General features: G+C 42.1%; 1 protein-coding gene across 1 annotated transcript in view; it reads left to right on the top strand.

The window, feature by feature from the left end:
- The first annotated feature begins 237 nt into the window (after positions 1 to 237).
- The window catches only part of Abca13 (ATP binding cassette subfamily A member 13), a 428,395-nt gene continuing 403,865 nt past the window's right edge, over positions 238 to 24,767 (top strand). The window contains exons 1-2 of the mRNA XM_036201460.1: positions 238 to 306; positions 23,813 to 23,906. Of these exons, the coding sequence (XP_036057353.1) occupies positions 238 to 306; positions 23,813 to 23,906 (163 nt within the window). The remainder of the gene's footprint in view (positions 307 to 23,812; positions 23,907 to 24,767) is intronic.

Raw genomic sequence — 24,767 nt, 5'->3', positions numbered from 1 at the left:
TGCTTACAGCCCAGACCTCGCCTGCACCACCCAACTAGTGAAAAGATAGATTTCTCAGCGGAGGCAGAACACCAGGAGACATCTGATGCCTGCCTTATTCAAGTCACCAATAATCTCCCTTGCATCACTCACTTTTGTTAGAATTGGCTAATAGACCACATGCCTCTGCGGAAGGCCGGCAGATATAAGCAGTGACCCTGCAAGCTGACTTCCTGAAGCCAGCAGGGAGCAGCCAGCATGGGGCACGCTGGACGCCAGTTCCAAGCCCTGTTCTGGAAGAACTGGCTTTGCAGACTGCGGCACCCAGTAAGTGTCCTGGCTTTCCGGAGGGCTTTGGGAGGGAGGAATGGGTAGAGACCAGGGTCTGACCTGGCCTACCCTGCTTCTTGGAAGGTGCCAACATCCATGAGGGGCCCGGAAGGCAGTTATTTTCCATCAGAACCTATCCTACAGGCTGAACTCTCACGGACATTCTATTGCTGAATATAACCTGTCAGAAAAAAGGATAACTTAGAAATAAAGTGACAAGTACAGCTTGAAGAATTGGCACTTGGGACTTTTGTTACAAAAACTGAATTGCAAGCCCTCTGACTTAAGAAACAAGGCATCAGAAATGTTTAATGCATAAATACAATATTATGGATGCTGATGCTGAGTTTAAACCTGAGGTCTAAGAAAATAAATTTCCTCCATACCATACAGCCCTCAGTGTTAATCTATGATGTCCTGTCTTAGTCTTAATTCACATCTTTTTTTTTTTTTTTTTTCAGAACTGTATTCAGTTTGTAGCAGCTAGGCTTTCCTGAGCAGGTTGGAGTTATGCAAACCAAACCTGTACAGACATCTCAGCTGAAAAAACAAAACAAAACAAAACAAAAAAACCTCTCAGAAGTATGGTTATGATGAACAGTCTTTTATCCCTGTTGCTTCTGAGTAAGCCTCAGCACTAGAAATGTCCATTTCAGCAGTGAGTGGACCTGCCTGTCATGACAACTGAATTTCATTTGGCTGACTCCTTCAGCCGAGTATCCTCCCCTTTTTCTCAAGATAAAGCAAATGTTTAAAGGACAGTTTCTCTGTCCTGAGACACAAGGATCAGAAGAACCTAGTTGAGAATTTGATTGCACAAAAGGTCTGACATCAGAGATGAGCAAGTGAGACACATGCTTCTGATGAACTGTGAATGTGTTATTCTCGGCCAGTGCGGTTTTCCTTTGATGAACAGTGGATTTCATTAACATGTAAATTGTGGGATCTACACCCATCTTCCCACAAAACAGTGTTCCAGAGGAAACTGGCTTCCCACAAACACATTGTTCTTTTCCTTTTGTGTATGTGATTTCATTAACTTCAATAGCCTAGTAGTGGTGGAGTGATGGGTGGTATCTTGACTCCCTCGCTCCTTAGTGGTGGAGTGTGGTACTTTCTGAGCTGGCTCTGACATTTACCAATTGACTCATACAGGTATCTTAGTTGATTTCCTCCCGGGGAGATGGCCAGAACGGTTAGTGTACTTGATGTGCTCACCACAGAGCCCCTCAGATGAGTGGGGGAGATTCTTATCACAGCACAGTATGAAAGAAACTAGTGCCTTGGTCGTCTAGGACATGAGCCGTGGGCTCTGTGAGGAAGAGAGGGGAAGAGAGCGCTAGGCTTCCAGCTTGCAGGACCAAAACAGGTCAGAGGGGAACCTCAGAGGCAATAGGATGGTAATATGTTCACATCTCCTAGTCAAATTACAGTGGAAATATTGAGGGCAGGCCCCTCTGGGTGAATGTCTTTAAATTGACCCAGTTTTCCTAGCTTCCTCTCCTCCAAGGATGATTTGTAAATTCTGTTTTTTATATTATGGAAATAGAGTGTTGTCACAGATGGGGACAAACAATCTGAGTGAAAAAACAGTCTCAAATAAACATTTATTTAGTGAATAAGAACTTGGTATTATTTATATGAGAAAAGAAGTTTTGTCTGTTTTACATGTACTTAAAAACCCCTTCATTTGGTTATTTGATGATTGTAAATCTTTTATTTAAATTTAAAGGCTTTTTTCTCTTTTTCTTTTTGTTTGTTTGTTTTCAGTTTTGGTCTTTCTATATAGCCCTGGCTGTCCTAGAACTCACAATATAGACCAGGCCAGCCTAGAACTCAGAGATCCACTTGCCTCTGCCTCTCAAGTGCTGAGATTAAAGGTGTGTGCCACCATACTTAGCTACTTAACTTTTAAATTATGTGTCTATCTGTGGATATGTACATATGAATGTAGGTCTGAAGAGAGTATCAGTTGCTTGGAGTTGATATTGTAGGCAGTTGTGAGCCAACCTTTCTGGGTGCTGGGAACTGACTTTGAGTTTTCTGGAAGAGCAATAAACACTTTTAATGACTGAGCCACCTATCCAGCCCCTATTGTTCTCTTGAAGGTCATTTTGTTATGGATATTACAGAGAAAAATTAAAACAAGATAATGGGTAGATAATACTCATCCTTATAGATGGTTAAGATTCTGTTTTGGATAATTGCTTATGAGAAGTCTAGTTTTATATTTACATTAACACCACTCATTTTATTACTTGAGTTTTTATTTATTGCATAAGCATTATTATAGGAATAAGGAAACAATTTTAAATCACATGAAATTCCATTTTGATGATTCATGTGCTTGCTTTCTTGGCATATGTAATTCAAATATTTTTGTTGTTAATATCATAGACTTCCTTCCCCTTTTTTACTAACCATTGAAGCCTAACGTTTTACAAGTTGATGTATGGTCTTCCTATCCAGTGGCTTTATTTCCCAGGCGAATCACATAACTATTTGACCATGTCCTTGGTGCATGAAGGCACATTTTGCATGTGTTTCTGTTCATGTGGTGTGTGTGTGTGTGTGTGTGTGTGTGTGTGTGTATGTGTGTGTTAGAGACTGACATCAGTGTCTTTAATATTCTGCACCTTAGTTTTTCACACAGGGTCTCATACCTGGAGCTCACTGATTCTGGACTAGCTGGCCATTGAGCTCTGGGGATGCTCCTGTCCCTACATCCCTGTGGTAGAATTCCAGGTGTAAGCCACTATGCCAGGCTTTTCTCCCTTTTATATGTGGATGCTGGTGAGGTACAGACTCAGGTTTTGATGTTGTCACAGAAAGCACTTTACTAACTGAACCATCTGTTCAGACTCAGGTACAACCTCTTGGGAGCGTTTTGTTTTTATTTTTGTTTTAGTTTTTGATTAATTTCCTGGAGTAGGTTTCCTGGACCGGGAAGAATGATAGAAGTGGTTGCTGTCCTCAGAAGTGTCCATGGACATGGATAGATTCTGACCAAGCTCATCAACACTGTTATAACCAGGATCTATGAGCTAGGGTTTTATGCATGAATTTATATATTTGTCTTTGACTTATCCTAACTATACAGCAACCAAATTCATTACTTATGACTTTAAAAATGAAATAAGAATACTATTAGCCATGCATGATGGCTAATCATGATTGTCAACTTGAAGGGATTTAGAATTACCATGGAAACACATTTCTGGACATATCTGTGCGAGGTTATCTAGATTAAGATAACTAAAGTGGGAAATCTCATTGTAAAGGCGTGGCTCCATGGACTGGGGTCTTGGATTGAATAAGAAGGAAAAAGTGAGAAATGGATATAAATATCCACCACTTTCTACTTCCTGACTGTGGTTACAATGTGTTCAGCTGCCTCCTGATTGACTCTGCCTTCCCTGCCACTGTAGACGATTTCTCCAAAACTGTAAGCCAAAATGAATGCTTTCTTAAATTGCTTTCCTCAGGGATTTTGTCACAGTGATGAGATAGTAAATATTCACCAGTGCTGCTTTTTGGTAGTGTCATAATTCTATCTTTTTAAAATTTATTTTTAAATCTCCTCTGCTTTGATGTGGTCGAGTGTGGCTAAGCCCACCCTGTTTACTATGGATGACACCATTGCCCAAACTGACCCTTGATCTTTCTTGGGGTCGCTGCTGTCAAATCTCATGCATCCTGATTCCTGTTCTCTGGTGACTGCTAACCTCTCCCCTGATGCCTCCACTGGAGGAGATCCTACTCATTCATCAGGTAATGAAAGCTAACACAGCTGTTTGAGTTTGAAGACTTTGGCTAGCAGTGGGGGATTGAAGTGTCATGTGGTATATATACATGGATAGCATGTTGGATCTTGAATGTTCTGTAAAATCTCATGAGGAGGAGGTCTGTAGGATGCTGCTATGGAGAGTTATGGCACCTTTAAGTGCTGGACCCTAAAGAGAGGTTATTAGGTCATAGCAGGCATGCAGCTGAGGGCATTATGGAACCCGGGTCTTTTCTCTTTGTTTGTTCCCTGGCTTATGGTTATAGTGGTTTTTCTCCACAGCAAATTCCTTCCATGATGCATGGTGTCACTATAGGCCTGAAACAATGGGGTCAACTAATCATAGACCAGAACTCTATGACTGTGGGCCAAATTAACTTTTCTTTTTATAATATGATTACACTAGTTACTTTGTTATAGTAACAGAGAGCTGACTAATACAGACATTGTAGTTTTAAAAACCTGCAGTTAATTCTCAACTATAGGCAGCCAAGGACAAAACTGTATTGGAAATGTTCTTCTGCTCTGTACTCTTCAGTACAGAATCCAGTGACATATACTCTGGACTCCAGACCCTTCTCACACATAATTCTCAGTGTTGTTGGTTCAAAAGGCCATAGGGATACCACAAATATTTTCTGTCAGATACAGACAAGAGTTAGGGTTTCTTTTCCATGGTCCTCTTTTTTTTTTTAATTAAGAGATTTTCTATTCCTTTTACATACCAACCATAGATTTCCCTGTCCTCCCCCTCCCACTCCCCAGCTCTCTCCCCAACCCACTCCCCATTCCCACCTCCTCCAAGGCAAGGTCTCCCATGGGGAGTCAGCAGAGCCTGGTACACTCAGTTGAGGCAGGTCCAAGACTCCCTGCACCAAGGCTGTGCAAAGTGTCCCACAATAGGCACTAGGCTCCAAAAAGCCTGCTCATGCACTAGGGTCAGGTTCCATTCTCACTGCCTGGGGTCCCCCTAAACAGTTCAAAGTAAACAACTGTCTCACTTACCCAGAGGACCTAGTCCAGTACCATTGGGGCTCCTCAGTTATTGGTCCACAGTTCACGTGTCTCCACTAGTTTGGATAGTTGTCTCTGTAATTTTTCCAATCATGGTCTCAATGATATCTCTTGCTCATAGAATCCCTCCTCTCATTGATTGGACTCCTGGAGCTCCACCTGGGACCCACCATGTTCTTCTTTCAGGCATGGCTTGGAAGAAGTCCACAACATTCTCAGAGTACCAGTATAACAGCTTTTATGCTCAACACATGGTCAGGTTCAAATCCACTACCATTAAAAAGCTCCCAACTAGTCCAGCCCAAACAGGCTGAATCTCAGCCAGTATCCACTTCAGGCTCTAACACTTAAAACAACCTTAAAAAAAATACTGTTTCTCTTTCATATGGAAGGAAACAGGCTTTCAGATTTCATTGGCTTAAACCTCTGGCATTTTATCTGTGGTTTTGTTTTATAAAAAATAATCTCACACTTATTTGAGATTTTTATCCATCTCTGAGTTCCAATGCTCAAACCTGACTTGGTTTGATGCATAACGTTCTTTGGAAAACAAAACGAAACAAAACAAAAAACCCAACTTGCTGACCTCAGTTTCTGCATTTTTTCTAAAACTGGAAACAATTATAGATATAAGACCCAGAAGTGGAGCATTATCTTAGGGCTGACTCTATTCTTGTTACTATTTCTGTGGAGTTAGAAGTTAGAATTCAATGGTTTCCTGCCAAATATATTTGACTTAATGTTTCGTTAGCAGAAACCAGGAGGTCATTGGTCAAGTGTCTGAACTCTTAGTTTGGTTGGTTAAAAAAATGTGATCTGAAGGACTGTCCTGACAAGATGCTAGAGTTGTGTATCTTTTAATACCTCAGAATACCTTTTTATTGGAAAGTACCTCAAAAGTTCAAATGTTCAAAAGTAATATTAGCAGACATTGGGTATACTTCAAGTGAACTGACCTATAAGTGGCTTAAAAGAATAGCAGCATTTAAGGGTCACTGCTGCTGAAACCAATATTCTCTGAATTAGTAGTTTTGTTTTGCCCCCATACTTGGTAAGATCTTCCCCATCAAGAGAGACTTTTTAGTTTCCCTGCAGGTTAGTTAGGCAAAATTTGTGCTTACCCATGGGACATATATGAGTCTGCTTAGGCCACTATAACAAAATACTATACACAAAGTGCTGTAAAGAGAAATGTGTTGTTTCACAGTTGGAGTCTGGAAACCCAAGGCTCAGGTATGAGCAGGCTAGCTTCTCTGAGGAGTGGTGTGGCCATGGCCCTTTCTGTGTCTGTTTTCATCATCATCCCTGTGTGTTTTAACAAACTGTGTGTCCAGTGGTCCTGTTACCAAGTAAAACCAGACTGTGAAGTGCTAGGGGGTTAAGGACTTCACCCCAGGAGCAGCAGGGAACTCGTACAGAGCCAATGATAGCCTGGCTGAGGCTGGGGCTCCACCTTTGTTAGTTCAACTGTTGCCTCAGGAGATAAAGCCAAACCTGGGGTGGTTTAGGACTTCTAAACAGCTCAACTGTAATCCTCAGGTACCACCACTCCACACCAAGAAATGCTCTACTTGACTCATTTGGGTCAAAGGAAAGATGTTTGCTTTTTAGAGCTCAACTTCTCTCCAGGAACAGTGGCATAGAGAGTCCAAGGCCAACCTGTGTCGCTTGAGGAGAAGCTGTCTCAAAATTCAAACAAAAACAAAGAACATTGCTTCCTTAAGAATCTGCTTAAATTTCCAGTCACCATGAAGAGAAGTACAACACCCCTCCCCTCCCAAGTTTTGGGCTTTCCCGATGGGTCTGGGATGACAGAGAAGTCCAATGGCTTTGATTCTTGCTAACTTCTGACTGACAATGTGGAACAGTTTAAAGGTAACCAACCATGACTCAGTGATTTCTCAAATAGCTGTGCTGTATTTGAATGGACAGATGGGGCAAACTCCGCTGAACTTTCTGCGGAGGGTATGCCCCAAGGATTCACATGGTGGCTGTTCTCAACCTTTCATCGAAAGTCCCAGGTATCAATTGGCTTTGTCCGGCTCTCAGAATCCTCTCATGGAAAGGCCTGAGCCATGTGACGTGGGTACATGACCAGTGGTCTGACCCTGCTTAGATCCCTCTGATGGTTTTTGTCCAACACTGTCTAGGAGTTGGTGTAGATGTTGATTAGATGATTTTTGCTTAGGTCACCATAGCAAAAGTGTCAATGGCCAGGCCTACTCTCTGGGACATACTTGTAGTTATCAGAATCCACAAGTTCTCCAGGCTCAACACATTCTTGTGGCTCAGTCAGTCAGAAGCGCCTGAAGGGCAACTGCTGACAGCCCTCAGATCTTTCTGCTTTGCCTCCCAGCAGCCTGCTGCCCTAGAAGAGCTCCAGAGGCAGGCGTTGCTGAGTAAGACTGGGCTGAGAGATGAGGGGTCCCTAGAGCAGTTCATTTGCCTGTGCATTATTCTCCTGGTACCCAGCAGTCATGGAGAAGTTGTTCACTTTCTATAATTAAGCCCCATAGGCAGCATCTTAGCCAGCTACACTCATACATTCAGTGACACTCTGACTGAATTCTGTTTACACATCTGGGGAATAATCTGGTGTCTGTGGGATAGATAAGATGACCACTAACAAGTGCTTAGAGGGGGGGTTCTGGTGTGGCCTGATGCTGTTGGCTGCTATAATACACCTGTTCCAGACCCTGGGAAGGAAACTGTTGGGCCATTGTGAGGCTACTACAGGTCATCTGGGTGTGTCTCAGTGACCTGGGAAAGGCAACGTAGAAATCCAATTACCGAGGAGCAAACATGCTTTGTGGTTTTAGAGCTGAGAGCTGGCATGTACTGAGCTTGTTTGCCTTTCTTCTATTCATAATCAAGGGATCAGAGGGCCCTTTCAATTCTGATTGACCTTAATTTGCTTTTAATCCTTTGACTTGGCTGTATTTTCCTCCCATCCCCTTGCTCAAAGCACAAGTAAATACAAAGCTACTGACTGTGGTGGGGTTGGAGACAAAGAAACAAACCAAACACTTTGAAGGGCAATGAGGAAATGCCTGCAGGAGGACAGGGTCTCAGGCAGTTTGGGTCCCCTGTAGGTGTCCTTTGGGTCCGGCCTGAGAGTAAGAGCCTTCAGCCTTCCAAAGGAATGGGAAATGTCTGGATTCATTACTTCCCCGTTTGATTGTTTACCAGGAGGAAAAAGAAATGAAAACAAACAGACCCTCCTCTCTATGATATTCTCGTTGAAGTTGTCCAGGACCGTGGAGAGAAAATGCTAAGTTCACCAAGAGGCTAGGTCTCTTTTATGTAGAATGGCGGCTTCTGTAGAACGGAACAAAGGCCCCTCGAATGCATGGGGTTTCTTTGCTGTAATTGTGGACTTTGGCATAGACAGGCCCATTTCTATTGTTGCGTTGAGAGAAGAGGTCTCACTCTGTAGCCCCAGCTGGCCTTGAATTCCTGATTCTCCAGCCTCAACTCTACTCATGCTTGCATCGTAAGTGTGTGCTACATCCCCGGGTAGGCCTGGAGTTTCTGTGGGGCTCTGGCTGTAGCAGTCCTGTGCCAGGCACTGAGGCCTGTCCCAGGGAGTATAGAAACACTGTCTGGTTTGAATGCCTCACTAGCATGTGTTGTCCTTAGACTAGAGTCTGGAGCTATCGGGACAGGTGGACCTGTGTGCTCTGGTGCTCCTCGGCAGGAGATTAGTACTCCTGTGGAACAAGGGGGAAGCGGCAGAAGGCACTGAGCACAGTCACTGAGTTAGGGAGTTGTGGCTGAACATGGCTCAAAGGAGCTGAAGCAAAAGGCCCGAGGTCGAAGTCAGTGAGTGGCCAGTGCTCACACTGGATGAAAGCAGTTCCCTCTGCACTGGCAGCTGTTACCTGCTCGTTTGTCACACTACCTAGAACCAACCCTACGGCATCCCTGTGTCTTATCTCTCCAAGCTGATCGTGAACTTTAGCTCTGGATACCCTTCCTCACAGCTCTTCTTCCCATTTCATGGATTCAGGAGGCTGAGGCCAGGGAGGGGACATGCCCATTGTTGGCACAGACCAGCGGAAGTAGCAGGGCCTGCATTGGGAGGCCTGGATCTCTCTGAAGCAGAACTCAGGCAGGCCCTTGCTGACTCTTCCGGTAAACAGCACTGAATACAGTCTTACAGAGTTTATGTGATGGTGACTGAAGTGGGTGCAGTAGGACAGAATGCCCCCAAGCAACAAGGGCCAGTAGACTCTTTCTTATGTATGCCGGGGTTGGAGCTGGTGGTCTCTATCTGATGAGCTGCCGGGGTTGGAGCTGGTGGTCTCCATCTGATGAGCTGCCAGGGTTGGAGTTGGTGGTCTCCACCTGATGAGCTGCCAGGGTTGGAGCTGGTGGTCTCCACCTGATGAACTGTCAGGGTTGGAGTTGGTGGTCTCCACATGATGAGTTGCCGGGGTTGGAGTTGGTGGTCTCCACCTGATGAGCTGTCAGGAGCTGCTAGTAGCATTACCAAAGCATAGCCTTGCTTGTGTCTCTACCGTAGCCTCGAGCTCTGTATCCACAGTACACACTGGCATGCTCCATCAGAGGGAGAGCTGAGAGACCAGTCTTATGAGTTCTGTTGTGAGGAGGCATCCTTGTTTCCAAGGGCATCTTGATATCCTAGCATGTTCCTCATATATGCATATGAATATATATGTATGTATATACACAGGTATGTATATGTCTATGCACACACACACACACACACACACACACATATATATATATATATATAATATACATGCTTTACATGTATTTCAATTATATATGTATGCCAAACATACATTTTAAGATTTGCTTTTACTATTTTACTTCCATGTATGTATATGTATCTGTGTGTGTATATGTGCATGTGAGTGTAGTGCCCTCAGAAACCAGAAGAGGGCATCAAATTCCTGAAACTGGAGTTACAAGTTATAGGAGATTGTGAGCCACCAGACGCAGGTGCTAGGAACCAAACTCAGGCCCTTTATAGGAGCAGTAAGTGCTTTTAGCCAGTGAGCCATCTCTCTAGCCCTTTGATATATGTTGTTACCTATATGTTTGGCATGCTTTAAGTAACTTTGCTTAATAGAAACACAGCTGAACCAGAAAGGAACTTGGATTAATTTTCTGTTCTGGTTTGTACTGTCTGCAGACCCACTTCTTTCCAGTAGGAATGAATGCACAGGTTACGTGATATGGGTTGACCCAGCCAGCGTTGAATTCTTGCTGCCCTGTGTGGTTTGTATTTGTAATTTTTTCCATCTACAGTGGTATAATATGGTTTATTTAGTTTTCCATTTTGAGGGTTTTTGTACAAGGTTGGATTTTGCTCCAGATCTATTTTCATTTACATGAAAAGTCTGCCAACTTTCTTTCTGGTCTGGCAATTACATACATGTATTTCTCTGCTTTGTTGTCTGTTCTTTAGTTTTGCTATTCAGATTTAGTTTGTATATCATATGCCATCTTCTTCTCTTTCTATGGACCTCCCATCTGCTAAAGTAATGCCCGTTCATGAGCCCCCCCCCCCCCAAAGAGCCTATTTCCAATGTAAGAACAAAAGGTGTCATTTATTCCGGCCCAGGCAGGGACCTCCCCAACACCACTTTGCAGTAGGTGAAAAGAGGGAAGGCCCCGAGCACTCACTTTACAGGGTTTATATAGGAAAGGTTCACCTGCAGAATGTTACATATCTTGGGGCCCAGGGATAAGGTTGCTAATTGCTAACAGAATTCAGGGTATCTATAGAGACATAAATTTTTATTCCCCATGTCTTACTTTTGTTGACACATTCAGATTTATTGTTACAGTCCTACACTCTCTTTCGAGTTAAACTTCTGGTCAATTGAGCCCATTACTCTTTATATCTTGTTTTGCCAAGTCTAGGATACTAATTTCTCCCTTTCAGCTACTAATTTCTGCCTTTCATTCACTAGACTCAGCTATGGCAGGAAATGTGTGACCTCCTACACCTAGTAGCTCACACATCCCAACTCTGGCTAAAGTAATGGAGGGTTAAAAATGCTTCACTGAAAATGATATCTATTTGCTAATGACCCAAACTCAGTTTCAATTTTTTTTTTTTTTGCAACTAGAACAATATTGAAATACTTTTGAGAACATTCTAGAACTTGTACTCTTGTTTCATAATGAGCTCTTGGTCAGAGTAAACCCAGTTATGATCTGGAGGCAGATGGCTTCCTTGTCTCTAGAACATTCTCACCAGAAGGCCTCTCTACCCAGGCTGTACATTACTGCATTTTTCTGTCCTTTTTGAGACATGGGGGGAAGAAATTGTTTCTTGTTCACTTCTTTAATGCCAGAGGTTATAGTTCAATGTTGGACAAAGTTCAGTGCTAAGTCAATGTTGAATAAATGAATGTCAGAAGACAGATGATTGTTTTTCAATAGAATGCAAGAGGGAGAAAGACTTGTCAACTTCCTTTTTTCTCAGTGTTCAGCTATCAAGGTTTGCAAGGGTTTTTCTTGAGGAAGTGGTTTCGGCTTGAGTGGGATTTGGCTCTGAGCTTTTGGGATGTCCCAGGTCCTTGCTGGGCAGCAACATTTCCTGCAACTTAAGGTGGCATTTGGTACTGACCCCCTCATTGCTTGCTTACACTGTGTGAGTGCTGGATTGGCTTTTCTGAAGCAACAGCAACGAAGGCCGAGAACACTTCTGGAAAAGTCCCTATTTCCGAGAGGTTGGCATCAGTAGGCCCCAAACCGCCCCAAACAGACACAATAGAACTTTGTGTGTACCGCAAAGTCTTTGTTTTCAAAGTCCAGGGTAACAAACTAATTATGTGTTTTACTTCAGCCTCCTTGATAGTGTAAACTTAGGATATTTCCCCTCCCTTCAGCCAATGAGATCTTGGGGATAAGCTTCAGCCACAAAGGGGCCGTTTTCTTTCTTAATTCATTATTTTTTTATACCAAAGGATTTTATCCTTTGTGTTTTCCACTGTAACCCAAACCACATACTGCAGGAGCTAACTGGAGGATTTACAATGGCCTTAGGCTCTTTCTGGAGGGTGGTTTGTGCAAGTGAGGTGGAAGCTGACTTATGTACTCTGCAGGCATAAACTTTGTACCAGTTACATCCTGCGTCAGTTCAAGGACACCAAGTAAAATAATTTTGTCATGGTTTCCAAGGTGTTAATTCATACAGTGAAGCCCATCCCACTGGTCACCCTGAGGAATCTGTACTGCTTGGAAATGCCCCAGGATCGTGGGAGGAAGCCAAAGATGGGCTAAGTTTTCATCTCAAAATGCTCCAAAGAACCTGATTCCGGTTCCTTTCATTTCACAGGTGCAGGTGTAATATCATATATCCAAAATACCCAGGGACTCAGGGATGCTTCAGATTTCTGATATTTTCCAGGTTTTGAATAACTTTCATGTATCTATAATGAGATCCTTGGGGGAAAAACTTAACATCCCATCTAAACATAAAATTTATTCATCTTTCATGGACATTTTTTTACACACAGCCTGAAGGGAATTTTATACTATAATATAGTTTTATACATGAAACAAAGTTTCATGGTGCGCATTTTTCACTGATGACATCATGCCATTGCTTTGAATTTTCCAGATTGAGGGACATTTTGAATTTTTTTAAGTTTTTAAATTTGAGATGTTCCATTTGTCCTCTATGAAGCAGGGGCTCCACCCATGTTGTTCACTATTTCCCCAGCTCCTACAATGGTGCCTGACATGATACATGCTCACTAATGAGCAAGCAAGTCTATTATTTATTTTCAGTAGATTTCCTAAGGAATACAGGTGGGGGAGCAGTGAAGGGGTTGGGGGAAGAAGGGTCAGAGGAGGGACTGGGAGGAGAGGAGGGAGGGGAAAACTGCAGCTGGGATGTAAAATAAATAAATAAATAAAAGCAAAACTGAAAAAACACAAACAAAACAAAAAATCTATTTCTTCAGTTCCTAGATACATTAGATTTTATTAAAGGAAAAAAGGGAGGAAAACTGATGGTATTGTAATAGGGTTTATTCTTTATTTTTTATATAGAGTTTAAGGAATTTGTGTCTTGACACCAATATGATAGCCCGTGTTTCCTTCCACATGTTCCTTTTTTAAATCATTTTTCCCATTTAGTTCCATATCCTACATGGCAGGCAGGGGCCTCCGCTCTACCTGTCTCCCAACCTAACTCAGGAAAACAAATGATGCGGTACAGTGGTTGAATAGCAAGTCCTCCCATTGACCGGGCAGCTCTTCTTCTTCCAATTTAATATGTCAGATCTGTACGGCTCTGTTCCTGGGCAATGTATTTCCCTCACAGAGCAGTTTGCCTGTTGCTAAGTGAAGAGTACGTTGTTTTAATTACTATTAATTTATACAAGCTTTGGCATGTTAGAAGATGAATTCTTTTGACCTGTTGATGTAAATGATCTTGACTATTTTTGGTCTTTATTCTACTAGATACATCTGAGTAAAAGCTCATTGAGTATGCCAACAGGCAAACCACAACCAACTTACTTGTTGGGGTCCATTCAACAGCTTGATGGCTGTTCTGTTGTGAGGGGCTGTGGTTTACATTGAACCCAGAGGTCAGAAATGATACCTTCACAACAATGACACTTTTATGGATTAGCAATGCTCATCTGTTCCTTATTTAAATACTCAGTATCTTTTAATAAAATTCAATATCATATAAAATTACACGTATTTTAGTTTTCACATTTTTTTTCCTCCTTAGCTGTTCTGTATTTCTGGCAGATGATTAAATATAGTTTAAAAATGTATTTTCTTATTGACTCTTGCTGGTAGTACACATAATTATGGCAAGACACGTTACTGGAATCTTGTATGAAGATAAATTTGGAATTTTCATCCCCTACTTTTGTCAAGTGTTCTGTATTAGACTATGAGGTATACACGTGTATTCTTGGTCTTTATTATACATTGCTCAAGTTTTTTATATTGAAGTTCTTCTTTTTTTTTTTTTTGTAGTGTTCTTCTGAGTGTCTTGTCTTATTTGTGTGCTGTTAACTAATTAATTTATCATTTACCTGGCATGTACATTTCATCTCCTCATTCTTCATCACATTGCCTCTTTATAGTCTAATTCCACACATCCTAAATGGTACCTGTCAATATCATTTGAAAGTAAAGACTGAAGTCCTTGTCTTTCAAATAGTTTCATCCCAGCATTGTTTGGAATCCGAGCACATGATTTGAAAGCTGCTTTAGTGTGTTGGGCCATGGGAAACCTGGTTTCTGTTTATCTTACAGTTCTCTTTTCATGTGCTCTTGAGAAGTGATTTCTCCATGACACTGTTCTAAATCAAGTAAGCTGCTCTCTTGTAGCAGTTTAAAGAGACTTGGCTGCATGTCGGCTTCTTGTTATCAGTGAGTGAGTTTTTGATGACTGGTTACCCCGTTGAACTCTTCTTGAGGTCTTCTGTGAGTTTGGGTCTGTGTGGGTGTGCACATGTTTATGTGTGTGTTGGGTGTGTGTGTGTGTGTGTGTGTGTGTGTGTGTGTGTGTGTGTGTGTGTAGTGTATGCATGTGCATACATGTTCCTTAGTTAGGGATTCTGTTGCTCTGATAAACACCATGACCAAGAGCAACTTGAGGGGGAAAAGGTTTATTTCATTTTACACTTCCAGGTAACATCGCTGAGGGAAGTCAGGGAAGTAACTCAAGGCAGGAACTTAGAGGCAGGAATTGAAGCAGAAGCCATGGAGGGGTGCTGCTTACTGGTTGCTCCTTATGGCTTTCCCTGCCTTTTTCCTTATACCACCTATAGCATTGATATTATCTGTAGATTTACATCTTTCATCTGCTTGGAAAAATCTTTAGGCATAATTTAAAAAGGATCACATTTTCTGTTTTTCCTAATGAGGAAACTTTTCATCTCTTTGGAACTGGTACCTCACCAGCAATGCACAGCTGTTCCCAATCAGCAGTACTGAAAGCAGCAATGATATTACTGGATTTTAAGTTCCGAGCCATTTTCATGTTGGCTGGATTTCACTGTCTAGCTTTTACCCCCTCCATTGTTCTTGGTCTCTATATTATCTATGTTCTCTAATCACTGAGAACACACACACACACACACACACATGAGAACATGTGTGTGTTTGTTTTTGTTTCAGGACAATTTTAGCTAGGTATTGTACATATTTTTATATACCACATATGATTTTTAAAATCACACTTACTTTCTCTCTGAGTGTTATTGATACTGGACCAGTGAGATTGCTCAGTGAGTTCAGACACTTGTTTCCAATCCCAATAATCTGAGTTTGAGCCGCAGAACCCACATGTTGAAGGAGAACAGACTCCTGCATGTTCTCCTCTGACCTCCACATGCACACCTTAGCATGAGTACACCTCCAGGAAGGAAGCAAGCAAGCCTTTCCAAAAGATCATTGTATTCTATAAATACATTGGCATTTACACAGAATGTTTTGAGGGCATGTTCAAGGTTGGCTCTGCCCAACTGTTCAAGCTGCTCTTTCATCATCCAAAACTTAAAGTTTTCTTCTTTTATGTCTTCCCTTATCTTTGATTAATAGCCTGAAGTTCACGATCCACAGTTCAAGAATGATTAATTTTCTGAAATACAGTACAAAATGAGGCTTTTAATCTTTAGATGAAGTCTTCCATAGCTTTGAGCGTTTTTGGGTTTGATATTTTGAATTCTTTCCCTGAGGGATGCTAATTTCTTACATTGCATAGTCGTTGTTTCTTTCTGTTTTAATATTTTTTGTCTTTAAAATACTTTAAAAAGATCACTTGTTACATCCAACTCTGTGTTCAAGAATTCTTGTGTAACTAGTGTCTATTTTTTTGTGATTTCTAAGTCAGCTGTGCACAACGATTTCTTCTGTTCCTTTCCTTTAGCTCAGTGGGCTTTCACTTTGTTTATCTTTCATCTTTCTGAGCTCTTGTTTTTATGAAGTCATTCTTCCTTACAAAGGGCTTACACATGCTTCCATTTATTTCATTTCTTATCACGCTCCCTGGCTCTCTTTAGCTTGTGTTTGGCTTACCTGTCTCTCGGCATTGTGTCTAGATAGCTGATGTCCTTTGAGGAATGTGACTCACACTTTGGCAGCCTAGCTAAGGTTCTGTGTTTGTTCTTGTCTCTTTTCAATGATTTTCTTTTCTAAATGTTTTTTGTTTGGTTTTCTTTTATACTGCCCCCCCCCCATCATCATGTCTTGTGTCTCCTGTTTTTTTTTTTTTTTTTTTTTTGTAACAGGAGGTATGGTGGAGATGAGGGTGTAGTTGAAGAGGGAGCTCATCTGAGATGAAAGACAATCTTTGTTACATTAATTGGGCTCTGTGTCCAACTTTGGATTCAGTACAGCGATGCCCTCCATTTGCTGTGTGTGTGCTGCTGGGGATCAAACACAGGGACCAGTGCCAAGAGCTCTCTTACTGAATCCTAGGCCCTGCCCATCCTCTCATCTTCTATTGGGCAGCCTTGGAGGCTTCTGTGACAGTCACATCCTTCTGCTCATGCTCATGGCTTGTGTCGTTAGTCCCTAGAGCACTTTTCCCAAGTGCTCTGTCAGAAGAAGGGTTAAGGAGGCCCCTTTGGCATGTCACTCTGTTAGCGTGGGAGCTATGAAGACAATGAAGATACATCACAATGGCTTTGGAGAATATGGACTGGGTTGGGACTGGTCATTTTGTAGGTCTTTGTTTATGTGCTTTTCTTCTGAGGATTAGACAAAGAAAATTCCCCGCCCCCTCTAGCTTTTTCCTTTTCACTGGCCCCCCTTTTATTTTGTCTAGAGCAAGAAACTTTCACTGTATTTCCTATCCAGATCATTTATGCGTGTTCAGACTGTAAGGGGGCTCCTGGATCCTTTCCCAGGGCAAAAGGAAAATCTCTGCTCGTGTTTGGGGTGGAATGTGACAAGAATAGGGAATAAGACAGGGATCTCCTCACCCATGAAGGTCACAGAGAAGGGCCGTGAAAGTCAGGTGTTAAATGGACTCTCCACTTTCCCCTGGTGGGATCAGCTTCCTGGGACTCTGGTAAAAGATCAGAGGGCTTTGTGGTTAATTGGAAAGGTGACCCATGCTTTTTCAAGCATTAATAGGTTCAACGGATGACTGATTGTTTTTCTTGAGAGCAGAGCCTGTGTCAGTGCCCACTCCTGGTGCTTTTGGACACTGATGGTTTTTTTTTTTTTTTTTTTTTCACTTAGGTCCAGATGACTTGTGTTTAGAAGGGAGAGCTCAAAGCCTGGGAGGGAGAGAGCAGTCCTCTGGGCGACAGGAGGCATTCCTATCAACAGGAGTATGATTAGAAGTGCCAAGTGAGAGTCTAGGATAGAGACACATGAGCAGAAAATCATGAAAATGCGAAGAGGGGACTTTGACCCCCACAGAGAAACAGCCACATGAAAGGAGCCAATTCACAGGTGCACAGGGGACAGTGACTCAGCGGAATGCAGCGTCTCCTGAGATCCTTTCTTCTTGGGGTAATTTTAGATTCAGAACCACAGAAAATCCTTCTTACTTACACTCTTGCAAAGGGTAGTTGACCAACTTGTAAACTAAAAAAAATCCCTGAAGTAGTATTTGTTTAGGTGTAATTGGGTTTCCTTCTGAATTCTAAGATCCTTGAAGGAACCCTCCGCAGGAGATGTAGAGTTATAATCATTGCAGTAATTTTCATTTGTAACTAGAAATTTGTCATTGGCTCAAGACTACATTGATAATATTTGTAGTTATGGTTGACAGAATTTATTTGGCAAAACTCCTTAAATCATGTTTTCTTTTCATCTAGGAAAGAGAATAAAGATACTATTTTTTTAAACTAATGAGTTGTCTACACAAAAGATTTAAATAGTAAAAAGGAGAGTAAGATGGGCATGCCTGTTACCTCAGTACTTGGGTAGAGGCAGTAAGTCAACAGTTCAAGCCTAGCCTCAAATACAAAGTGTGTTTCAGGCAAGGCTGGGCTATATGAGATCCTGTATCAAAAACACAAACAAACAAACAAACAAACAAACAAACAAACAAAAAACCCCAGCAGGCTATAGAATGGGGAAAAAAACTTCACTAACCCCACATCTGACAGAGGGCTGATTTCCAAAATATACAAAAAACTAGATATCAACAAAGCAAGTACTCCAATAAAAAACGAGATACAGATCTAAACAGAATTCTCAACAGAGGAATCTCAAATGGCTGAGAAACACTTAAAGAATTTTTCCACATCCTTAGCCATTGGGGAAATTGCAAATCAAAATGACTCTGAGATTCCATCTTACACCTGTCATAATGGCTAAGATTAAAAACACAAGTGACAGCTCATACTGGAGAGGATGTGGAACAAGGGGAATACCCCTTCATTGCTCATGGAAGTGCAAATTGAACAGCCATTTTGGAAATCAATATGGTAGTTTCTCAGAAAACTGGGAATCAATCTACCACAAGACCCAGCTATACCACTTGAGCATATACCCAAAGGATGCTCAATCATACCACAAGGACACTTGCTCAACTATGTTCATAGCAGCTTTACTTGTAATATCCAGAACCTGGAAACAAGCTAGATGCCCTTCAACAAGGAATGGATAAAAAAAATGTGGCACAGCTGCAACCCTTGGGGGAGCAGGCCTTTTTCCTTGACTGGGCAGCACAATGGAGCCAAACCTGTTGGCAGAGGTGTGAGTGAGCCAGCCTCAAAGTTGTGAGCATGGGAGAGCTATCCATACTACTTGTCTGTCATGCAGAAGTGTGGGTGGGGGAGAGATAAACCCCTTACCCCTCACCCCTTCCTGTCTGTGACACATGAGCAAGATGACCCTCCCCATTTCCATCTGCAGCACTTGGGGAAATAGACCCTGCACCTGCACAGTAGAGCTGACCCTGTTGGTAGAGGTGTGGGTGAGCCAACCCCAAAGTTGTGAACATGGGAGAGCTGTTCCCAATAGTCATCTGTCATGTGGCAGCATGGGTGGGGGAGAGGTGCCCTCCACCTTGCCCATGAATGCCTGAGGAAGAGCTAGCCCCAAGATCATAAGAGCGGGAGAGATGTGCCTGCCTCTCATCAGCTACAGCACTCGGTGGAGTGGTCCCTACACCTTGCCTGGACAGCACAGTAGAGCTGGCCCTGAAAGTGTAGGTGTGGGACAGCTGACCCCCAAGGATGTGAAAGCAGGAGAACTAGCCCCACCCCTTGTTCATTGCTGCAAGGGGTGAACTAGTCAGGGAAAAATGTGGCTGGAATGTAAAACAAATCAATCAATTAAAAAAAAAAACTAAAGGTGGCAAATGAAATAGAGAAATATTTATCAGCATCACCCGAGGCCAAGAGAGGGTTGAAGTTTTTAATTAAAAACCAGAAAAATGATGATTTACAAGGTAGTTAAAAAAGAATGATTTAATAGAGAAACAGACACCTGAAAGAACAGAGAATTAGCAGATAAGGTACTGTTATGTGCTTAAAAACATTGTTTCATCCTAGTAATATAAGGAAGTATTTTTGCACATCACTTTGTTAAAATTATGACAGAAGTTAAAAGCTTGGCCTAGAACTATAGTTCAGGGGTGAAAATTATGACAGAAGTTAAAAGCTTGGCCTAGAACTATAGTTCAGGGGTGAAGAGCTTGTCTAGCATGCAAGAGGTCCTGAGTATGATCCCAAACACTACCAAGAATCAACGAAAGTTATATTGTAGGGGTGTGATGGGAACGTGCCATGGTTGTGTTTCACTCTCAATGAGAGAATTACAGTTTTATCTACTCAGACTCAAATTCAGAGTAAGACCCAAGTTCGCCTTGGCTCAGGGGTTGCATTTAGCCACGTTCTCTCATAAATCAGCTGTAGAAGTACAAAAAGCTCATGGTTGCCAAGCAGAAAGTCGGGCACTTTTCTGTAAGTAGGTGTAAATCCCTTGAGGCATACTAGTGGTCAGGCTATTCCCCTGAGGACCTCCAACTGCCAGGTTCCACCCACAGAACAGTCTAACTGTCCTAATGGCTAGATCCAGCCCTTGCCTTACAGAGTAAAAAGCCCAAGCTCTGGGCTTGAAATCCCACCAATCCCCAAGCTTGCCCCAAGTTCTAGACTTGAAATCCCACCAATCCTCACCCTGGAAATCTCCACCCTGGCTAGCTCCCCTGCCCCAATGCTATATAAACCCTGCCTTCTGCTCAGTTCTCTGCTGTTTCTCACTGAAGCAGTGGCAGCCACCCTCCTGGGTTTTCCCCTCCCAATAAATGTCTTGTGTGAGGTTTGTTGTGCAGTGTGACTTTGTGGTATTTCTTGGCTTCTGCTGCCAAGGATACCATTCCTCTCAGAGCTGTAACACTTACAATAGGTCAATGGATACATAATCTGACAGAGTATTAACTAGTCTTTGAAATAGGCAGATCTCTAATTGCTGATATGGAAAATTGTGTCTGGAAGCATTAGTTATACTTATGTAATATACATATACATGTATGTTTAAGTGAATTAAGAAACCTAAGGCCATTTACCTTTTGGGACAATGATTGTGTTATAGTTTACTTTTGAAATTTCATACAAATGCATTTATTTATTTATTTATTTATTTATTTATTTATTTATAATGTCAACTTGTTCTATTAGTCTGTTGATCTTGAATGTATAAGCCATTTTTTTCTTTATAACTTTGTCTTAAAAAGCTAGATACACTGGGCAGTTTAATCACAGTGCTTGGGAGGCAGGTGGATCTCTGTGATATACAGGTATACAGAGCTAGTTCTAGGACAGCCAAGGGTACACAGAGAAACCCTGTCTCAAAAAACAAAACAAAACAAACACAAACACAAAGAAAAACAACACAAAAGAAACAGAAAAACAAACTGCTATATGTCATTAAAATAATGAAAAATGTTTTTCCTTCATTGCATATTTAACATGAGGTACGTTTCTGTGTTGCCTATGTATATACATCTATAAGTACAGAACCCTACCCAGACTTCCCTACCCCAGCATGCAGTGAATTGTTCTATGGATACATGAAATGACCAGGATGGTGCAATGAGTTGCAGCCTCTTAAATGTTGTCATTTTTAATTACAACTATCAGCAAGGACTAGTATATGTTAGTGCGTACTATTAATGATGGGTGCATAGTAATGGCTTCATGGTGACTTTTTCACCTGCTTTGGTCGTGTTCACAGTCCGGTAGGCTCCTGCCAGAGCTCTGGATCTTTCTCTCTCAGTGAGCTGCAAGTGCTTCAGCCTGAGACAAGCCTCTGCAGCCCTTCTCTCCTCAGGAGCACGAGCTATTGAGTTACCTCAGGTGGTCAGAAGCTTTTTGTCCTGTTTCCTGGCTCACAAACACTTCCTTGGAATCCATTTCAAAGGGCGATTTCACTTCTGTAATTACACCAGGGACTCCAATGCTACTCAGCCTGTGTTCTCCCTGCTGGACTCAGGGAGTGCACTCACTTACCTGGTCACACTGACATTTGCTCTCTGCATGTCACAGACAAGCCTACAATGAAAGGGACATGATAATGGCAGGCTGAAGAATAAAGGAACCAAAGAGACCACAAGTTCACTTCAGTTCAAAGGAGCAGAACTTGAAATCTGAACTAGTAAGACACTTTCTTCAGTGTCTGACTGAGGACTTCAGTTTGCTGATGTTTAGGCAGCTTTTGGTGTGAATTTGTCTACTGCCTTACCCATGTTGTGTATTGGAAAGATGAGATGGATGGAAATCAATAAAGATTATTCATACTAACATTGGCTTGAAGATTATATCTTTATCATATCAATTGCTAATTCCATTGTCAGTTCATTTATTTCAATTTTGAGAATCTAAGGTCAGGGCTGTGTGTAGCTCAGTGGCAACACATTTGCCTCACATGCATGAGGCCCTGGGTTCAAGTCCCGGCACTGAAAAGGTAGTTCAGGCTCTCCATATTACTGCAGTCTCCTGGGCAGTTCTTCAATGTGTCAAAAGATTTGACTACCTTAGCTTGAGGAGTTTACTCCAATTTCCCCAAGTAATTCAAAGAATAAGCTATTTAAGCACACAGTGTTGCTCTTTAGAAGCATGGGCCTATAGCCGGTGTATCTGCTTGACTGAGGGGTGTGCAGCAGTGAAAGTGGGGTTCTCAGATGGGGCCAGGAAATGTGGCTGTCTCCTGTAGGAATATGCTGAAGAGATGAGAAAAGCTAAAAGGAGTTGATTTGTTGGAGCATAGGAAATGGGGCTGAAGTTATTTATTTCTTTTACTTCTTTAATGACATTTCTGAACTAAAAACAAAAACAAAAACAAAAACACAATCTTGGAAATGGAAAGGAACAGAATCCAGGACAGGGGAGAAAGATGAGCCGGTGGCATTACGGATTTGGATCTCAAGGCAATGAGCTAGAGCTTCTCTCAAGCCCCACCCACAAGAGATCCTGGAGAAAGTTTTTCCACCAGCTTGTGCCTGGCCTTTAGTTACTTTGTATTATGTGAAAGTGGCTTCTTGGGTGGGGTCCTGTCCTGAGAGATTGAGACTACAGTGCAAGGTGTAGCGGAACACACCTTTAATCCCAGCACTTGGGAGGCAGAGGCAGGTGGATCTCTTTGAGTTCGATCTCTGCCTGGTCTACAGAGTGAGTTCCACGACAGCCAGGACTCCATAGTGAGACCTTGTCTAGAGGGAAAAAAGAGAGAGGAATATAATGCAGAGGTGAGATGACTCCACACCTTGCCAAAGACGTAGAGAACATCTGTCCATTGCCACCCACAGGGCACAGTCTGATAAATAACTGCATCTAAACACAGAAAGATGCCACACTATAAATTTATCAAAGCAAATCAAGGTTGTAAGAATATACATGGAATACACTAAAGCTGTGTCAAGAAAACCAGGCCTGAGAATTTCCTGGATACACCAGACTGAGGAAAAGGTAACTCCCTCAGCTGGACCCTGGAAAGAGAAGGACATGGGAGTCATGATGGCCCTATCAACCTGTCAAACCTGACAACTCATTGTGCATGTCAAGGGACCAGTAGGCAGAGAACTGTCACCTGTCCTAGGGTCTTCAGTGTGTCTCAGTCCCTACTGTTCCTGTGGTTGCTGTCCATCTGTCCATTGGCTCATCTCTCTGGACCCAGTCTTGCCTCTCATTTCTACAGCCTCCAATGTCCTGTATCTTGTTCTCCTGTGGATCAACTGATGCTAAAGCATGCCTCTAAGGGGGCAGCTGCAGGATCATCTCAGGCAGAGACCCTGATACCCGCCTCCCCACCATGCATGCCTTGTTCCTTATGCTAGTCCTCATGGGGAGGACTCTTCACATCCCTCTCAGATTCTGCTTCAAGCCTGTCTGAAATTCTTTGAACTCTGTTGGAACTCAGAACTCTATTGTAGCCATTCTGCAATAAATAGAGAGATATATTTATGATGTGTAGTTTGTGATCTGATATTAATTTTGGTAATTTAGATAGGAATAAAAGAACCTGTGCTTGCCTTGGCCAGCTATCAAGGAGAGTGGAATTTCTTCGCAAATTGTTGCCAATGAGACCATTGTATCTTGTGAATTTGTTGTTATTCAATACATTCTGATGTTGGTTTATTGATGTTTCTGACATAGCATACTCACAAATAGTGGCATCAGTGACTTTCTATCACAGTAGCCTGGCCTGGCTGTCCACCATCCTTCAAGCAGAGGGACTATTACAATGCCTGGAAACAGATTCAGCATTTTGTCTTTTGTGTTTTTCCAGGTCCTCTCCCTTGCTGAATTCTTCTGGCCATGCATCCTGTTCATGATTCTGACAGTGCTTCGTTTTCAAGAACCCCCCAGACACAGAGATAACTGTAAGTTTCATTTTGAGTACAATTTTTAGATGCCAAATGTTCAAAGAAAAAACACATACCCTGTTCTCTGTTCTTCATTGACATTGAATTCTCAGTGGGGCAAGGGACCAGGGCTCTGTGACAACAGCAATATACCCGAGGACTGTGCCAGGAAGAGGCAATTCAGGTTCTTCACTGCTTGAGAATGTGCTCAATCTAGCAAATAGGTTTGTTCTCTTACCATGTGGGATTGGATATATGACCCTTTTATTCATTTAGGAAGAGTTAGTAGAGATAAGGGAGGTAGGTACCTTTCATTTTAACATGATATGATAGTGGTGATTATAGTGATGTTGGAGGTTCACTGATAAACTTACAAGAACTTCCTGCTCTCCAGAAGCACGGCCAATCAGGTCACTCTGTCTGTCTGATTTGAAAGCTCAGTAGCCATCCCTCTTAAAAAATGGTGACCTATTTTGCTTTGACTCTGCAACTTGAAATGTGTAGTTTGTCTGGCTTCGGGAGCTACCCAAGGAAAAATGATTAGTAAATGTTAGAATTGATTTGAAATAGGTGGTCAGTAATATTTAGAGTCTGTATATTGAAAAGGGAATGAGTTAATGACTCATTTGTGCTTTGGAGGATGGCATTATGTATTATAGAAAATGATGAAGCAGGTTATTACAATTTCAGTTATGAAGAGCTGAAAATACTTTTTTAGGGTTTTTAAATTATAGTGTTTTATTTAATCACTCAACACATATGTATCTAGGGCCTTTTGTTGCTTCAAAGAACTTTCTACAAGGCTGGCCTACTGGAATACAATGAAGAAGTGTTATAAGGGATTCTATATAAGAACAAGTGTACTCAAGGTTGGAGACT

The sequence above is a fragment of the Onychomys torridus genome, chromosome 10 (assembly GCF_903995425.1).
Source record: "Onychomys torridus chromosome 10, mOncTor1.1, whole genome shotgun sequence".
Classification (NCBI taxonomy): domain Eukaryota; kingdom Metazoa; phylum Chordata; class Mammalia; order Rodentia; family Cricetidae; genus Onychomys; species Onychomys torridus.
Note: the sequence above shows the minus strand (reverse complement) of the source record. Positions and strands in the feature narration are given on the sequence as shown.